At 38.7% G+C, this 12,947-nt stretch overlaps 1 protein-coding gene across 18 annotated transcripts in view; it reads left to right on the top strand.

The window, feature by feature from the left end:
* Positions 1-12,947, top strand: part of DTNA (dystrobrevin alpha) — a 267,832-nt gene that overhangs the window by 240,524 nt on the left and 14,361 nt on the right. For 9 of the 18 annotated variants that reach the window (XM_060775262.2, XM_060775250.2, XM_060775249.2 and 6 more), the window contains 4 exons: positions 5,625-5,731; positions 6,000-6,113; positions 7,944-8,040; positions 9,791-9,811. In XM_060775262.2, the coding sequence (XP_060631245.1) occupies positions 5,625-5,731; positions 6,000-6,113; positions 7,944-8,040; positions 9,791-9,811 (339 nt within the window). The remainder of the gene's footprint in view (positions 1-5,624; positions 5,732-5,999; positions 6,114-7,943; positions 8,041-9,790; positions 9,812-12,947) is intronic. The other 9 variants (XM_060775251.2, XM_060775263.2, XM_060775268.2 and 6 more) reach the window with 2 other exon arrangements.

The raw sequence follows: 12,947 nt of genomic DNA, 5'->3' as shown, positions 1-12,947 counted from the left end.
CTGCATACTCAGACCCCTTTATTGAGAGCTCCTGGCACATCAAAATGAAGCATCAGGAGGTTGGGAGGGGGACCTCTGGCTGATCCAGGGAAAGCCCAGGGTTTGAGGTGAGCGTGGGGATTGAATCCTGGGAGGAAGTGGGATACAATATCCCAGTTCCTCCCAGGATGTAGTAATGTCTGGAAGGGCCCTCAGCAAAATGCCAGTAGCCACACATCTACCCCACATTTCTATATGTAGACTTATTCAGGCTAACTATTCAATTCTTCTAAGTCAGTGGTTCTCAACCTGTGGGTCCTCAGGTGTTTTTGGCCTAGAACTCCCAGAAATCCCAGCCAGTTTACCAGCTGTTAGGATTTCTGGGATTTGAAGGCCAAACCATCTGGGGACCCACACGTTGAGAACCACTGTTCTAAGTAGAAAAGTATGCAAGCTTTCATATAGACAAAAAAATCTACTTGGGTTTCTAACATGCCATATCTTTCGATTCTCACATTTCAGTTCAAGTTGTTCTTCAGTCCTTCTTCCAGTTTCATCTTCTGACTAGACTTGGTTCTTAGATCATGATTCATTTCCATACTACTGCTTGTCATCCACTCTTGACAAATTACCTCAGATTGACTTAATATTAGCTAGTGTGGTGAATAGATGCTTTTGTAGCAACATTTGTATCAGGAAAACATTAACAATGTAAGGAACAAAATGGATGGAGACTTGACAGGATGGAGTTTGGAATTCTCTTCTGGCTCAGAAGCTCATTCTTGTCAATGGTATATCTAAATTCCTTGAGTCTTATCCATTTCTAATGGGTATTCCTGGTGTCCTAGTCAATGCCATGATTGCTGTTTGTGGTACAGATGTCACCCACTTGGTAGGTTCTCTGGTTTATCTGGAAATTAGCAAGTATAAAGTGCATAGAGAAATGACTACTACATAGTTGACATGGCATGAATATGAGCACAGGTGAGAGCTCAAGTAAGAACCTATTCTGTGATGACTTCCTTAGAAGTGAAAAAGCAATGTGCTTTAAAGATGAAAGCATTTAATATCCAGGCAGGGAGTGCTGTGGTTTTTGACTTCTAATATGTTTTCTGGTGGATTTTAACTGTGAATGTTTTAGCGCTATTTGTGTTAAATTCTTTTTAATATTTTTTATATTTTAAATTATATACTAATGGTTTTATGTCAAGACGCTTTAAGTCCCCTTTGAATAGATAAAGCGGGGTATAAATACAAATAATAATAATAATAATAATAATAATAATCCAGCTAGAACCAGAAGGTGGTGTCAAGCAATCTTTATAGGCTATTGTGACTTGTTTTTAAGCATTTTGAATATTAGACAACTTACATCCATGAAAGACATTTCAACTTACTAAGAAACTAAGGATACTGTACAAGGTGTACTGACAATTCTTTGTCAGCTTGAATCTCTAGTTTGCCCCATTCAACAAAGTCAGGGACTATTCACTGTGTCTATGGGAAGTTAGCAGGTAATACCCCCCTCCTTCCCCAGTTACTTACTTCAGACTCCATGACAGTGGTGGATTCATATTGGGAAGGGAGTAGCAGATGACTACTGGTTGGTTAGCTGTCATTATGCTTGATAAATGTGGAGAAATTGCGTATTACCCTTAGCTTTGACACATGAGCACAAGCTGCTTCAACAAAGTGATGAGGTGGGACCAACCAACCCATTTTTTTCTTGATTTCACCTTGACTACTGATGATGTCATAACCAAGACATTTTTCTGTCATAATATTGAGGGAGGGAGGTCTTCTGGGTGTGTGGGAGATCAGTAGATACTCTCAAACAGACAAATTAATGAGGCAGACAGGACTGTATAGAGTGACTTTGGCCAGACAAAATAATGTGTTTGGCCATCTATTGCCTTCACGGGGAGCCCACGGTGGTACAATGGGTTAAACCCTTGTGGCTGGCCGGATGGCTGACCAAAAGATCGGCAGTTCAAATCCAGGGATCGGGGTGAGCTACCATCTGTCGGCTCCAGCTTCTCTTGCGGGGACATGAGATAAACCTCCCAGAGAATGGTAAAACAACATCCTTGCAGATGGCCAATTCTCTCACACCAGAAGTGACTTGCAATTTCTCAAGTTTCTCAAGAAAATAAACCTTCATAGGAATTGGTAGTCATACTAAAAGACTGACTGCATAATGTCCCATAATGTATTCCAATTTTTTATGGGAATCCATAAAATCTGGGATGGTGGGTGATTTTCCATTTGGGATACAGTTCAACATAGAGGCCATTATAATGCTGGCCTGGGAATCCTGTGTTCTGTGGTTTGAACTGAAATAAAGGGTTCCCCTGATCATGTTGATATGGAAGAATGCTCTTAGTAGGGAAGATAGTATTCTCCTCACAGCATAGTACTGGAGTAGAACAATGGTGCTGTTTCAGGGGAAAGGAAAGCCATTTTGCCATTTCAGATAAGAGATTCATTCCGGTTTTGTGAGATAAAAGGGGAGTGTGACTTTTGAGATCACATCCTGAGAAGGCCTGTATAAAGTCCTGCTCAAAAATGACCTTCCCATTCCTATCTGAGACAGCATTATGATCCTTCCATGATCCTCTCATCTTTCACATAAGGGCTACTTGAGGCAGCTGCTGGTCAACCAGTGGAGCTTTAGCATTTTCTCACATTGTCACATTGTAAAGGTACGTGGGGCTTAGATTTTGGCAACATGGAGACAAAGCATAAAAGTGTCTCTACCTCTGTTGCACTGCTATAAATGTGCTCTTGAAGTTTCAATTGGAAAACATAGCATGAGGACCAACTTATGCTGCTATTATATATGGCAGGAAAGCACCTTTACTCTCCACACATGCTTTAAGTTCACTCTAACCAGGATCATAGCCAGAAAAAAATATTGGATGGAAGTTGAAATTTTTTTTTTTTTTTGGCGAATCATGAGAAGTAGTTCCATAACCCAAAATAAGCTAAATAGTATGATTCATTCTATATTTTATATAGACTTAATTGGATCAGTTTTCTCATCTCCTTCATGGGGGGCTTTAAATCCCTCCCATGCCTTAGGTTTTGCCTACCAGTTGTGGGTGGGCCAATTTGGTTTCTTCCACTATATCAGCTATTGCTGCAAGTAATGACTGTTAATATATTGTCAACATTTGTTTGAGTGCTTGCAGTTCTGGAGGGACTTTTTAAATTTTTGCTTCTCATAAACTTAGCAGGGAGATTTGGTTAACCAGTTAAAATTCATGAGTAAACTACTTTTTTTAACCTGAAAATTTGGGGAGGGGGGTTGAACCCCTAACCTCCCCCCCCCCTTGGCTACAGCCCTGACTCTAACTTCCATCTTGATTATATCCAATGGAATCATGGGATCTATAATTTGGTGATGCTAGAACTCTCTGGCTGAAAATTATAAACATGTCACCCTAAACTAAAAATTCCAGAATTCTATTAGATGGAATAGTGGCAGTTACAGTAGAATCATGGTACTTTTGTCGTGTCAAGAGTGAATTGAGAAACTGCAAATAGCTTCTGATGTGAGAGAATTGGCTGTCTGCAAGGACGTTGCCCAGGAGATGCCCGGATGTGTTGATGTTTACCATCCTTGTAGGAGGCTTTTCTCATGTCCCCGCACATCAGCTCCATGACAAAGGGAGCTCATCCATGTTCTCCCCAGATTTGAACCTCCGACCTGTCAGTTTTCAGTCCTGCTGGCACAAGGGTTTAACCCATTGTGCTACTGGGCACTCCGGTCATGGTACTATATTTGTTTATCTTGTATATATAGTATCATCTATATAAATTTAAAATGTGATGTCAGTTTGTGTGATTAACATAACTCAAAAACCACTGGACAAATTGACGGCAAGTTTGGACACAATACACCTATCAGGCCAATGAGTGGCCATTACTCATAAAACCCTGAAAAACACAGCAGAAGGGACTTCAAAAGCCAAAAAGAGCAAAAAGACACTACAGTGCATGCACAAAAATGACTCCCCCTGGCAAATAAAACACACATTAGCATATCCACTCTCTTCCAGACTACAGCTCCCAGCATCTCCTAGATCAGGCCCTTTAGGAGAGGAGGATGATCCAAATGCACTGCTTCCAAGTTGCAAGCTTTCTTCTCCTTGGATTTCTTTGAGAGTGTCTCAGTCCCTGCATATTTCCAATTTCCTATTCCTGGACTACAACTCCCAGCAATCCTCCACATAGATAGATTAGATAGAGATAGGTAGGTAGGTAGACAGATAGATCGATCAGGAGGACTGCTGGGAATTGCAGTCCAAGAATAGGTAGAGAAGGAATAAAGGGGAGTGAAGGGAAGGGAAAGAAAAGGGGGGAGGAAGGGAAGAGGAAGAGAAAGAAGGAAGGAGAGAAGAAAAAAAGGAAGGAAAGAGCAAAAAAAAGGAGAGAAAGCGGGAGAGAAGGTTGGCCACAGCAACGTGAGGCAGGTAAAGCTAGTGGTACTATATTTGTGTTAGAGTCCTGGGGCCATATGATATTTTACATAGATCAGCTTCTTCATTGTTGATTTTTATTGTATATTTTACATGTGACAAACTTTTAAATATAAACCAAAAGGCTTCTAGACATGATTTCTTCTATGAAATAAATGTGTGCATCCTGATAGTGTTTCATCCTGAGTGTGAAGTTCTGCTTCTTTGCTCTTTTTCAAGGAGTGCATCTGCTGGAACTAAAATTGCTTCCATTAGTTGTGCACAGTGAAAAGGATTGAGGAGAAGTTTGCGTTCCCATGGAAACTGTCTCTGCTTCCTTGGGACCTCTGTCTCATATTTCAAGAACCATTGCCCTGTTGTCACAATTGTTTCGCCAGCCAATTCCCTGTTCTTTCAAAAGTCCAAAACAAGATTGTCATTCTTTTTGCAACAGTGCCTAAGGTACAAAGAGTAAGCCCTGATGTTGACTTCTAGAAGGCCAAGGGAAATCTTGTCTCTGATAGAAATATAAGAGATGATTTAATGTTACAGGTACTGGTATTTATATAATACATTTTGAACGTTCACAATGTTTCTTGTATATTGTCTCACCAATCCATTAAAAATGCTATAAAATAGGTGAGAATCAAAGAGAGAGACTTATATAACATATGCAGACATTCAGCCATCAGTTCTGGCTTGTGAGTGGACCAGTGTGCTGAATACATATTGGCCTATTGTTCTCATCAGAGAAACAACTCCAACCAAGATTTCTTGTAAGTGTGTTTTCTACAGATTGTAGGAGGAAGACGCAAGACAGAGTGCTGGGTCCTGCTGGGTCCATACAGTAAACAAACAGACTGTGGTTTGTTCAGTTTTTTTCCAATTACAGTAGGATGATTGGGAAGCATGCACCAGCACATGGCTTTTCACAAATAGGCCACAATACTCACAGGAGCTTAATATGTGGTATCTAAACCAGGTCATCTCTCAGTCAAGGAGAGATTTGAACTGAAAGAGTGCTCTGACTGTCCTTAATAGGTAACCACTTTACACTTGGGTTGTTACATGGTATTTTTCATATGATAGATGTGATTATTTCACTCAGGACAAAAGATAGCACCCTTGCGAAAACAGTAAGCAGTTGCTTGCCATTTTTAATGATATGATCAACCTGTCTTCCAGCAGGCACAACAGCAAACCCAACAGAGAGGTGCTCCAGATATCTCATTTTCTATTGATGCAAATAAGCAACAACGACAGCTTATTGCAGAACTTGAAAATAAGAACAGGTAAGGATCTCCAACTTAATCTGTTGTGATCTATGTTGTTGTTGCTGTTGCCATTTTATGCCTTCAAGTCATTTCTGACCTATGGCAGCCCTACCATGAGGAGGAGGGGTTGGCAAGATTTGTTTAGAAGACTCTGAGATTCTAGGAGCTTGCTTTTTAACTCCTTGATTGAGAAATGCAAGAAATGCTCTGCCTGTAATGTGTGCAAGGTTCTTTCCCTGAAAAATATACAGACCTTTGACAACTTCTTTTTATTCTCCTTCATAAGAGAAATCTTACAAGAGATTCAGAGGCTGCGACTTGAACATGAACAGGCATCTCAGCCCACACCAGAGAAGGCAGCGCAGAATCCCACCCTTTTGGCAGAACTTCGGCTGCTTCGGTAAGTTACATCTGTATGTCATCTTTAGCTTACATATCTAATGAATTTAAATTTCTTTATGAAATCAAGCCAAATTTTTATATTAAATTTAACTCCATATATATATATATATATATATATATATATATATATATATATTGAGCATTCTTTTTCCAGAATTCCAAAATCAAAAATACTTCAAATGCAGAAATTTTCCACATGGGTAGTTGTGATGGTTAGAGGTACACAAACCTTGATTCATGCACAAAATTATCACAAATATTATATATAAAAGTGACCTTCAGACTATATGTGTCAGGTATCTGTGAATCTTCATTGGATTTCATATCCGAACTTGGATCCTATCTCCAAGATATCGCATTATATATGTAAATGCAAATACAGGTATTTCAAAATCCAAAACACTTCTGGTCTCTTTTGAATACATTCAAAATGTAATTGAAAATGGCATTCATAACCTTTTGGGAAATGCCTTTTAGGGAAGAGCCAAAACTCCTTTAGAGTAGAAACTTCTCTTGTGGTGTATAACTAGATATAATTATGCAAGGCAATTATTTTGGTTGTTAGACTGAATAACCTGGTATCTCTGATCTAAGTTCTTGTGGGTCTTTTCGGGCTATATGGCCATGTTCTAGACGCATGCCTCTAGAACATGGCCATATAGCCTGAAAAGACCCACAAGAACTTAGTTATTCCGGCCATGAAAGCCTTCGACAATATATCTCTGATCTGTTAGGAAAACAAAGATTTGCCAGTGCATAAAAACACCAGAGCTTTAGAAGTGTTTTTCAGTGACTTTGATAAAGAAGACTTTGATTAAAAAAACAACATATTTGATTTACTCACAACCTTCATGTGTTCAGCATACACAGGTACAAAACAGTTTCAGATATGTTTGAGATAATTCTCTGTCAAAAAAAGGAGAGTGAGGAAAGAGCATGTGGTCTGCATCCTTTTTTATAACTTCTCAGGAACTATAAAGGAAGCTGCATACCAGAAACAGTAAGCAACAGGATCATAGATAAATATTACTAGAGAAGGCTTGAAGAAGGTTGTCATTTCCAACACAATAAAGAATGATCAACCTGTTTAAACTTTAAAATGAAAATGTATGTTCAGTTTTTATGCTTAAGTTCAACTCTCATTTGTTTGTTTATATAATTCATATTCACTTTTTTTAACAAGGGACCCAAGGCAGTTTACCTCAAACTCAAAATCTAGACACAATTTGAAAATCAAAGCCTTTTTAAAAAGTGAAATATATTTAAATGCTCATCACATACAATAGTAGAAATTTGCTTGATAGAGATAATAGTAAATCTGAAAATCCAATGCACATGCCATTAAAAAAAACCTTGTGTACACACATTTACGGTTTCAGTAAAAAGATCAAGTGAATGGTTTTTGTTAAAATAAGAATTAAAACTCTGTTGAAAGAGAGCAGGAGTGGAGTGGGGTGGGGGGCAGCCTCACTTTCTATGGGAGGGAATGCCACATCCCAAGAGCATCCACTGGTAAGGCCCTCTCATGTTGGATTAGCTATGAAAGATTATTCTTTTTATTTGATTGATTGAGAATCTCACCTTTCCCCAATGCACTAGTTCTGTACAACTGTATTTGTAATTGCCCTACAACCTAATTGTATCATTTTTGAAACATAAGTAGATCCTTATACAGAGTCATTCCATAGAGTTTGAACTGGGAAATTATTTCTATATGAAAAATGTTTTTGTGTAGACACCCATGTCTACATTAGCAGGTGTACTCAGTGCAAATACTGGCTTTTCCCTGAATGTCCATCTGCTCTGATCTAAAATGCTCATTTCTTAGGCAAAGGAAGGATGAGCTAGAACAGAGGATGTCTGCTCTTCAGGAAAGCCGGAGAGAACTTATGGTCCAATTGGAAGGCCTCATGAAACTGCTGAAGGTAAAATACTCTGGTGTTATATCAAGCAAAATAGAAAATAAAGGTGCATTCATATTGTTGTTGTTTATAGTCTACAGAGTTCACCCCTTAGCCACTAGATCAAAGGTCCTTTTCCCCATATAATGAATTCTTTCTTCTTTGCAGGGGTGGAGGATTATGAGGAATAGTGCTGTCATTAGTGTAGCTAATTGTCATATTCCATTTCATACATTTCCTTTCTGTTCACTTTTCCAAGAATTAGGATAATGAGCAAAAAAATCATATTCTTTTGGTAACAGAGAACTCAAGTTGGCAGGAGATTATTTGAGGTGTTGCCAATGTATACAATTCTGTCTTGATCTAACTTAACATAAGATCATTGTGCCCATGGTAGCTAAGTATATATAACAAAGTGTTTTTCCTGTAATAAATGTTTCATAATACCACAGCAATGAGCAGCAAAATAGCTGTTAACTCACCATTGTTGTCCCTGGATCCTATATTTACTGTATGTGTGAAACCAATGTGAGAGGCAGTTTCAAGAATTTGCATCCTTTGAGATTTGCATTAGGGTGCACCATTTAACTTAAAAGTTAACTATATAGCTAGTTCTGTTTGGCCACTCCTATTGTGCTGTATGTACAGTGAAAATGTTAAACAACCTCTGAGGATGCTTGCCATAGATGCAGGCAAAACGTCAGGAGAAATGCCTCTAGAACATGGCTCTATAGCCCGAAAAAACCCACAAGAACCTAGTTAAACATAAATATGTCCTGCTGGATTTGCTCATATGATCTAGAGCAGTGGTTCCCAAACTTTTTTTCACCAGGTACCACTTTGACCAGGGAGCACTCTCCAACATTAGTACCAAAAAGGTTACGAATCAGTTTTTGGTCACCCTTAGATTCAGTTTGGTTATTTGGGGTGCTGATTCAGAAAATTGCATTGGATAAACCACATCAGCTCTAGTTTCTGATACAGAACATATGCCATCCAGTAGTGGCCATCTGCTCACCCACAGAAAATCATATTTAACAATCTAGAGCTGATGTGGTAGTAGTAATCTTTCATAGGTACTCAGCATCGCCCCTCTCGATATCTCCATTTCCTTGGCACTATAAGAGGCTTTCACGAGACCGGTTGCTCTCTTGCCACATAGTTTCAAGGCAACTATATGGTAATGGTGAGGCTATGCACCATATTTTCATTCTTGAGGACCACTGGTGGTCCATGGACCACAGGTTGGGAACCACTGATCTAGATGCATCTATTTTCAAATGTGGCCAGTCAAGGGTCTCTAGAAGAATAGTGAATAACATGCTGTCCTCAGGCTAATTTCAAAATCACTTTCACTAAGCTCTCAAGTCAGATCTCTCTATGTCCTCTGCAGCAGAAGGAGGGACAAGAAAAAAACAGAGAAGATAGTAGTTCCACACACTTCTGGCTCTGGATCCACCCAGTATTAGTTTCAACTCTGCCCACTGCCAGCATGTGATCCCCCATCAAATTAATCCCATAAGATATATTGCCCTTGACAAAAATAATGTTCTAGAACTTCAGAAACAGGACATAAAGACAACCACTCTTCCTCATTATTTCACACACACAAAAAAGGAATCAGATGTGCATGGTTCTAAAGGATGGGTTTTCTTGCATATGGATGACAACAGAAATCTGTTTTTATTGTATTGCTCTATTGTTCTTATGCTTTTCTGCCTTCTGCTTCAAACTCTTGATTCATTTAATTTACAATGATCCGATCTTTCTTTAGGAGGAAGAAATGAAGCAGGGAGTAAGTTATTTATCCTGTAGATGTCACTAACTCTTAAGGAGTGCTCCTGTGATCCAAATGTGTGTTCTGCTACATCTGCTTGAAATGTGTGTACATGCCCCAAACCAATAAATAATACAACCTTGCATGTTTGTAAATCTTTTACCTGAGGAGTTAAAGCACTACCCAGTCAGCTAATTAAGAGTTATGGTGTTCTTGAAAAGTCAGCATAAACGTAAAGAATCTCCACCGCTCAGTGCTGATATATAGCCATATTTAGCACAATGAAAGTTACTCTTTAACTCTGTTCAGTACTGTAAGCATGTAAACATTAGCTGCTCCCTGCTGATTTGAAAGCATTGAGGTCATTTAAGTTGGTAAGAAATGCTGAGGCAAACCAATGGCAATGCTGTATCTTTGAAACTCCAATCACCTATTGCTCTCAACCTGCTGGGAACCTAATTGTTCATCATTTTCCAGCAATTCATCTGGGTAGAAATTCAGACTGTTAAAAAAAGAATCTTGCATACCCTTTTTGATCTGTAATGGACATTATCAGAAGCAACATTCAGGAAGGTAATAAGTTACAATTAACATTGTTGTGGAGTGCCTTCAAACAAACCTGTCTTAGATTTTTTAGCAGAATTTGCTCAGCAAGTTTGCCCTTGTCTTCCTCTGAGGCTGAGAGATTATGACTTGCCCAAGGTCCTCCACTGCGTTTCCAGTGGATTCAAACTCTGGTCTCTGAGCTTCCTAGTTCATGACTGAAACCACCACACCATCTCCTTCCACTATTAATTTACCTAAAACTAGTGGTTTTGGTGCTGTAACAAATGCTAGTTCCTAGTTCTAGTTTCATACAATCCTCCTGCATATATATTTTTATTTAAAAAGTTATATCTACTTTTTCTTTGTTACATTATTAATATGTTTTATCCCTTTGAAATTATTTTTATTGTGTAAACTTATCAGGGTGGTTTTACTTCAAGCATCCATGAGATCTTTGGATAGAAAGCAGGATGTCAATATTTTAATAAATCAATCAAAGGATTTTGGGGGTCTTTTGACATCATTTTTTTCAACTTTTATGCCTTTTTATTGATCAAGTTTTTTTTTCTCTGAAATAATAGCAAAGTAATTAGAAGTGCCACAACTAGGGTGTTAGATTCGGGGTCAAACAGAGTTTGAGTCCCTGCTCAGCCACAAAAACCTGAGTGATCTTGGGCAAGTAATACTCACAGCCTCTGATGAAGGCAAAGGCAAACCTCCTCTGAATAAATCTTGCCTAGAGAACACCATTATAGGGTTGCTTTAGGATCACTATGATTCAGAAACAACTTGAAGGCACACAATAACAATAAACTCAAAATGTGATTACTTGTTTCAACATTGTAGTGAATAATGGCAACAGGTAACTTTTTCAAACAGTGTAACAAGGCAAAGGGCTGACTTTTAAAAGTGAACTTTACTCCAGCTCCATTTGAGGCTTGTGGAAGGCAGGGAGGGAAAGAGGGGTAAGAGACTGGCAGGAAGAGAAGCCCACAGAAACTTCCTCTTTGTATGGGCACAATAGGGAGGATAATCTTTTTCTTGAGTTACTTAGGTAAAGGTAAACATTTCCCCTGACATTAAGTCTAGTCGTGTCCGACTCTGAGGGTTGGTGCTCATCTCCATTTCTAAGCTTCTGCCAACCTAGCAGTTCGAAAACATGCAAATGTGGGTAGATCAATAGGACCGCTCTAGCAGGAAGTTAATGGTGCTCCATGCAGTCATGACCTTGGAGGCATCTACAGGCAATGCCAACTCTTCAGCTTAGAAATGGAGATGAACACCACCCCCCAGAGTCGGACACGAGACTTAATGTCAAGGGGAAACCTTTACCTGTATCTTATAAGACCTTCCATCTCACCATACCACAGTTATGCCACATTTATTATACAAAATCTTGGGAACAAACTGTGAAAAAAAGCAGTGTAATGGATGGGATGGGTTGCTGAAGAAATGTGCAAGAAACGTCCCTTCTTTCAGCTCAGCACTATTTCATTTTACAAGCATGCCAAAACTACTGTGGGACTGAACTAGCCAAATGTTAATTGTCTGAAATTCTTCTTTTTTAAGTATTCATAAGATTCCTTCTTCAAAGTTAAATTTTAGTTCTCTCTGGAAGAATATTGGGCAGAAATATAATTTCAACAGAAAGTAAGAAACCATGAAAATGAACAAAATCTGGCTATCAGTATTAAAAAAAACTCAAAAATTACAGCAGCAAAACAACAGAGGGGAAACAAACAGGCACATGAAATCACTCTCAACAAAAGATTCCCCCCAGGCGCTTCCAAGCCATTGAATGCAAATCAAGGTGATCAGCTGAAACATTCACAGTTAGCCCCAGCAAACAAAAGTCCTTTGTCTCACCCTGGTCATTCCACAGATATATAAACCCATTTTTCCTAGTTCCAACAGACCTCATTACCTCTGAGGATGCTTGCCATAGATGCAGGCGAAACGTCAGGAGAAAAATTGCCTCCAGAACATGGCCATATAGCCCGGAAAAACCTACAACAACCCAGAAATATAATCACCATCGTCGTCATCTTGATTCATACTCCATCTTTTTCCAAAATGGTATTCAAGGGGATTATAATTTAAAATAGTGATTGTACACTTAAGAACATACAAGATCAACATTTTAAAAATCCAACTGTTAACTGTCTTAAGACAATTTAAAACATACACTCAAAATGATAAAAAGCCATTAAAATCAATGCATGTATTATTATAATAATTTATTTTGTAGTTCACACTAGTTTCCAGTAGAGGGAGCTGTGCACTTAAAACAAACTAACCAGATTTTGTTTTGTATGTTACCATTGCTATGAAAGCAATTTTTGTATCTTTCATATATGTATAACTGATGCAAAATTCTACATGATTGTAACTGCTGGAAAAAAGGAATCTTGTTTACAGATGTAAGAGTGATAGAAATGTGGCATGGGTTCCTTCAAACTGACATAGCGATGTTTAAATCTGGCAGAGTCAAATAGATCCTCCCAGCATTAAAGATCCAAAGCAGCTTCAGTGCCCTTCTCCAAAATGGTGCAACTCCGCTCTGTTTCTTTTTACCATAGCATTGTAATCCTTTTTCCCATTAACAAAT

Source organism: Anolis sagrei, chromosome 4 (genome assembly GCF_037176765.1).
Source record: "Anolis sagrei isolate rAnoSag1 chromosome 4, rAnoSag1.mat, whole genome shotgun sequence".
In the NCBI taxonomy this organism is placed as follows: domain Eukaryota; kingdom Metazoa; phylum Chordata; class Lepidosauria; order Squamata; family Dactyloidae; genus Anolis; species Anolis sagrei.
The sequence above is the reverse complement of the archived record's forward strand: the minus strand, read 5'-3'. Positions and strand labels throughout refer to the sequence as shown.